At 42.7% G+C, this 6,064-nt stretch overlaps 1 protein-coding gene across 1 annotated transcript in view; it reads right to left on the bottom strand.

Annotated features, from left to right (window-relative positions):
* Positions 1-161: 161 nt before the first annotated feature.
* tbc1d2b (TBC1 domain family, member 2B) overlaps positions 162-6,064 on the bottom strand; it is a 20,360-nt gene continuing 14,457 nt past the window's right edge. Inside the window, 8 exon segments of the mRNA XM_037683679.1 lie at positions 162-283; positions 753-900; positions 2,954-3,139; positions 3,218-3,335; positions 3,418-3,912; positions 4,325-4,521; positions 4,645-4,755; positions 5,499-5,918. Coding sequence (XP_037539607.1) covers positions 162-283; positions 753-900; positions 2,954-3,139; positions 3,218-3,335; positions 3,418-3,912; positions 4,325-4,521; positions 4,645-4,755; positions 5,499-5,918 — 1,797 coding nt within the window.

Raw genomic sequence — 6,064 nt, 5'->3', positions numbered from 1 at the left:
TAAATAAACCTATACATATATAAACATATATATATATATATATACACATATACACTGTATATTCATACATATATATATATATATATATTCTATTATGCACTTTCAAACTAAAATCATTTCCACATGTTTTCTCTGACCATTATAGCTTAGTGTCTTCCTCCTCACTGTACACATAAGGCTTTGTCATAAGACACCTCCATCTGAGCTGTCTTGGTATGACTTCTGAATGGATCGATGCGGAAACGGGGTGTCGAAGCAAACACATCCCTGGTGGGTTTTTGTGCTGTGAAGTGAGGTAGTAACAGAGGTGAAACGGTCGACGTGAAAAGTAAGCCAGTTCCACAGCTCAATAATGTGATGACTGTTGGTCTGTGTGACCAGCTGCTTGGGGGATTTAACAGATTTTTTAAGAAGGGATTATGAACGATGACACAGCAACTTTGTATTTGGTTTTAAAAAAGTTAGTTAACCACAAAGACAATCTCTAAATAGAGTCAATTTGACATGTTTTGAAAACAATATGATGCAGACATCCATCATATTTAATACTTTGTGCTCCATGTCAACACAGCTGAGTTCTGCTCCGTTCCTCTTTTTGTTCTGCAACGCTTGTTCTTTTCCTGAAAGCTCACATCTGTGCAGGACGTGGCCAAATCTACCAGCGATTTATGAATGGCCAGAGCAACCATAAAGACAGACTAGTCTGAGAGGCCAGCTTGTGGAACTGTTTAGACTGTATTCAGGACTTTCACATATAAACAAAATATTCATATTTCACCTTGAATCCAGGATCGTGCGTGTGAAACATCGAAGATATTTGAAGATGGCTGTGGAATCCTGCAACTTCAAAAAATCTTCTTCTTTGTACTTGAACAGAGCGAGAGCAAATCTAAATATGATCTGTGGAAAATAAAGAATAAAAGTCGTGAGCCCCTTTCACCATTATGAATGTAAAAGTACCAACATTTTTAATACGCTTAAGACCAGAGGAGTGGAAACGCGTCCTCTGAACACACAGCACACACCAGCTGTCTTAACATGAATAAAAACTATTTAATGACTTCACTTGAATTTCATTAAAGGCCAAACATTCCTGGAAGGAGTGAATAAACTGCCTTTCATGTCAGTTTAGACGATCACATCAAAAATAATGCTCTGCACAATCTCACATTCCTGCTCAAATTACACAGCCACGTCAAATTTTTGTTCAATATCTGTTCTGGACTTTCATGAAGGCTAAGGATGATTAGCTGTGGCAGCCATCTTGAACTGGGTTGACTCCCAAAAGTTGATGAGTTGTAGATGTTCCTCTAATGAATACTGATAGTTAATGGGATATTTTGCTAACAGATTGACACACACAAAAAAACATGTAAAGACAGTCAAAAACGTTATTGCCTGCCTTCTGTCGTTTAGTCGGCAGGTGATAGAAAGGATGATGACGCAACAGAGAACCGCTTGTCATATTTTTCATATCCTTTTGTTTCACAGATCTTTTGGGTCCTTTTTTCATTTTGATCAAACTAATAATATTCAGTGAAACGTTTAAAAATGGATGTCTGTGTTTGCTTTGAATAGAAGTGCCCCAAAATTTGTAACAGCACGTTTGATGTTCTGATGCATGCTCAATAATCCAGGTAGATAAATCTAACAAGGTTGAGTCAGGTCCTCTGGACGGGTTCATCTTGAATGAAACAGGAAAATGGAATAAGCGGATAAAAGATAATGGATGGACGAATATAAAATACATAAAATAAAGTTAAGAAGGATAAGCGAGTCTAAAGAGATATGCTTTCAGAGCAGTCTTGAACAGAGACAGAGAGGTGGTGGTTCGTAAGTCTGGCAGTAGAGAGTTCCAGAGGTGAGGGGCAGAGCAGGTGAAGCCCTGCTCCCCACGGTGGAGAGGAGGGCAGCGGGTACATGGAGGTGTAGCGAAGAGGAGGATCTGAGAGAGCGAGAGGGGATGGAGATGTGTAGGAGGTCAGATAGGTACGGAGGGGCAAGATTGTGGATAGCTTTGAATGTGAGAAGAAGAAATTTGAAGACAATGCGTGATTTAACTGGGAACAGTGGAGCTGCTGCAGGACCGGAGTGATGAGGTTATAGGAGGAGGTTTGAGTTATAACACAGGCAATGGAGTTCTGGACCATCTGTAGCTTCTGATGAGATTTATTGGTGAGGCCATAAAGAAGGGAGTTGCAGTAGTCAATCCGGCAAGTCACAAGACTGTGAACAAGGATGGCAGTGGAGCAGGATGTGAGAGAAGGACGGAGACCGTGAATATTTTGAAGATGGAAATAGCCAGACCGCAAATGGCCATCAGGGCACTAACGATCAAGTGTTAGTCTGATGGTCCTTTTACATGTGAACAGCTAGTTTTGTCTGTCACCAACAAACTGGTTGATCCACTATGAGAAGGTGCTGCTTATAAGACTGAGTTTGTTGCAGCTGCTCAGACTGAAGAAGTCTTCTGGACACAAGACGACACGTTTCAACAAAGAAGAATTAATCCAGAGCACCCGACTCAACCGTGTTAGAGCATGTTTGATGTTCAATCAATGTCGTCTCAGGGGGACAGAGCTCACGTTTTACTTTGCAGATTAATTCACTGTGCCATACCTCAAGTCACATTGACTCTCATCCTGATTTTGTCTGCTAAAAATCATTTGGGCTTTGATAAATAGTGGCAATTTTTCATTTGAGTAGCCTTGTATGTGGAGGAGGAAAAAAAGTGAAGTCCGGTTTTGCCAAATTTAAGCTTAATGTCTTTTTTATATATAAAGAACACTTAAAACACGACAAATAAAGAGCAATAAAATATACTCCAATGACAAATAAAAAGCACAATAAAAATCTATTACATACTCTTTTCACTCGTTAGCTTTTTTTGTTTCTCAGCTCTTTGAACCTGTTCAGACAGAAACATCACAGCTCGGCATCATCTGCCTCTTACCTTCGGTCCTTCAAACAGAAAGGCGTCCCAGATCTTAAAGAGGATGTCGCTCACCACGCTGTCCACAAACACCACCAGGAACCAGTTGAAGGTGATGAGGGAGAAGTCCACTTTGTGCTGCTCGAAGTGAGCATGAAGGCGCGGCAGCTTCTCGCTCATTAGGTCCTTAAACACACGCTGGTCGACCTGCAGGAACCAGCAGAGAGATATGAACTTTTGTTTTTAGTCCTGGAGTATTTTCTCTTGAGCTATAATCATATTCACCTGAGAGCCAAGCAGCGTCTTTGTGTAATAGTCTCTAGGCATGAAAACCTCCACTATGGCCACAAGGGTCCAAAAGACATCTTCTTGGTCCAAGTAGAGCAAGGCGATAGCTGCAAGCCTGAAGAAACGGCATGCGATAAAATAACAATGCTTACAAAGTAATACAGAGAGACTGCGATAAACTAGATCCCGTCCAGCACCTGTTCAGTCCCTGACAGTAGCCGATGTCTGGATTCCTCCAGGAAAAGGCCAGCAGGACGTTCCTGAGCTTGTGGATGCCGCCCGCGCTCGGCGAGGCGTAATGCTTGTTGTTGGGCAAAGTGCGCAGCAAGTCCAGCTCGATCTGCTTCGACGCCGGGTTGGGCCTCTCCCGGGCCACGTTCAGCAAGGTCTCGTAATAGTCCGGCGCCAAGTGTTCCCGGAACTTCTTGACGTGGAAGGAGACGCACCAGCGCCACACGAGGGAGCGGTGCTCGTGGGGCACGCCGCAGCGAATCAGGGTCTTGAGCTCGGGGGAGCGCACCAGGTCTCTGTTCATGGTGCTGGCCAGAAAGTTCTCCCACTTGACCCCAACGGACACCTCCTGATCCGTCATGGACAGGGACTTCAGCTCCAAGGCTCTGACCTTCGCAACCAGCCTCTCCTCCTCTTCCTCCTCCTCGGGGAGCGTCTTGAAGCCGTACACGTCGTACTCGCTGTCGGAGAGAAGATCAAACCGTCTGTAAATATGACTCAGATGCCAACAACTATCAGGGACTTTCTAAACATCTGTTAACATGCCAGAGCTTGTTTTAAAGACAAGAGTGACAGAAATACAAAGCAGCAAACCTGGTTCTTTCAGTACCCCCCCCCTTCGCCCCCCCAAAAATAATGTATGTAACCGCTGATTAAAGTAGAACAGGTCTTGTCAGTGCTTTTTGTTTACATTTGTTTGAGCTACCAGTATTTCCTCTCACGATGTCTTCTTTATAAAACTCTGGGTATACAATAAGGTAACCCATGCTCATCACGGTTGAAGTCACCATCTTCAACATTCGACTTTTTATGTCTGTAAAACTACTTTGTCTGAAACGTCAATATCCAGACAAACTGTGTATTTTCCAGCACCTGACAGTGTTTGGTTTGAAGATTGCGTGCTCCTGCTGGTCCGAGCTCTCTGCCTGCAGCGCGTCCTCCAGTAATCTGGAAATGACTTCCCGAGCAGGGCTCTGCTCCGACGACGAACACACGGGGGCCCGGACCTCCTGAAGCAGCACCAGGTACTTACTCTCCACCTGACACAGCTTGGCCTCCAGAGCGGTGCACTGCAACGACAGGAGAGGGCGAAAGCACAGATTTACTTCCTTCTTCATACCTTTAAGGTTTTAAGTTGGACACTGTCATTTCTTTCACCCAGTTTACCGTTTCTACCCAACAGGAAGTAGTACCTTTGCCTCTAAAGCCTTTTCTCTGCTCTCTGCGTTTCGCCTCAGCACCGTCAGCTCCAGGATCTCTTTGTTCAGGAATTTGTTCTGGGATTTGTATCCTTGAAGACTGTCCTGTTAAAAGTAAACACACATACAACAAAACATATATTATAGATCAAAGGAATATAAAAATGTCACATAAAATAGAAACTTACAAACAATAGTGTGAGTGCTGATTCCACATTTACGCTATTGCTTTCCTGTTTACTTTACAGCAGGCTAACTACCGGTACTTCTGCAAACTTTGTTTTTTTATTTTTTTATTTATCAAAATGTTCAGCACATCCAGGATATAGGTGCTATGATTTAGCATTTTTGTAATTTTTTCCCCCCAATTTTTAAAGAAATAAACATTATTTACATATACTTCTCCTATATACACTGAAATCTCTTCAGTTTAAAAAACAACAACTTTGTTCTCTCTGAAACCTACTTCAGCAAGCCTGCTCTATTTTTGCCTTCTTATACTACTTTAGCTTTTAGCCAGCCTTTTGCTCCTTTTAGCTGCCTTCTGCCATTTTTAGCATTTAGCTACTGCAACCAGCTTTCTGCTCCTTTTATCTTTTAACTAGCCTTTTGGCTGCTTTTAACTACCTGTTTGCTACTTTATGTTTTAGCTAGGTTTATGCTACTTTCAGATAGCATTTTGCTTTCTTAAGAAAATCTTTTTTTTTTTTTTTTTTTTTACAAGTAGCCTTTTACTACTTTTAGCTAGCATTCTGCTATTTTTAGATATTCTTTTAGTTCTTTTAGCTTTAACAACTGAGTTTCAGCATTCATTTCTCCAGTGAAGCTTTGTTTGTTTGTTTGTGCACCTTGAGGACGTCCAGCTCCTGCTGCTCCATGTGTGGAGCTGGTGATCCTGCATCATTTGGATTTCCGCTCTGCTCAGAGCTCTGCTGCGACAACTTCATGATGACTTCGTCCTTAGCCTGGATGGTCTCCATCAGCATTCCCAGTTGGTCGTTCATTTCCCCCACCTTGATTTTCAGGCCCTTCAGCTCCTTCTGCAGGCTCTCCTTCTCCAGGGACAGACGCTCCATGTGGCCACACAGGGACGGAATCTGCACGTCTCTCTCCTGAAGCAGCGCCTCCAGCCGAGCCACATGCTCCTGGGTTACAGCTGAAGCCTGACTCTGGTCCGAGGGGGAGGATGTGCGTGGAGCTGGTCGCTGCACAGCGGGTCCGTCACACTGGGAGGTTCTTAGAGTCTGTTGCAGAAGCCTCACCAGTTCCTGCACAATAAGATTTTAAAAAAGCATGTCTTTTATTATTGTGTGGTTACCAGAAAACATGGAATATATGTTAAAAAAGTGATATAATTGCTCTTATTCATATATATATATATATATATATATATATATATATATATATATATATA

The sequence above is a fragment of the Nematolebias whitei genome, chromosome 10, assembly GCF_014905685.2.
Source record: "Nematolebias whitei isolate Nwh7 chromosome 10, NemWhi1, whole genome shotgun sequence".
Lineage (NCBI taxonomy): Eukaryota > Metazoa > Chordata > Actinopteri > Cyprinodontiformes > Rivulidae > Nematolebias > Nematolebias whitei.
This window is presented reverse-complemented; position numbering and strand designations above follow the sequence as displayed.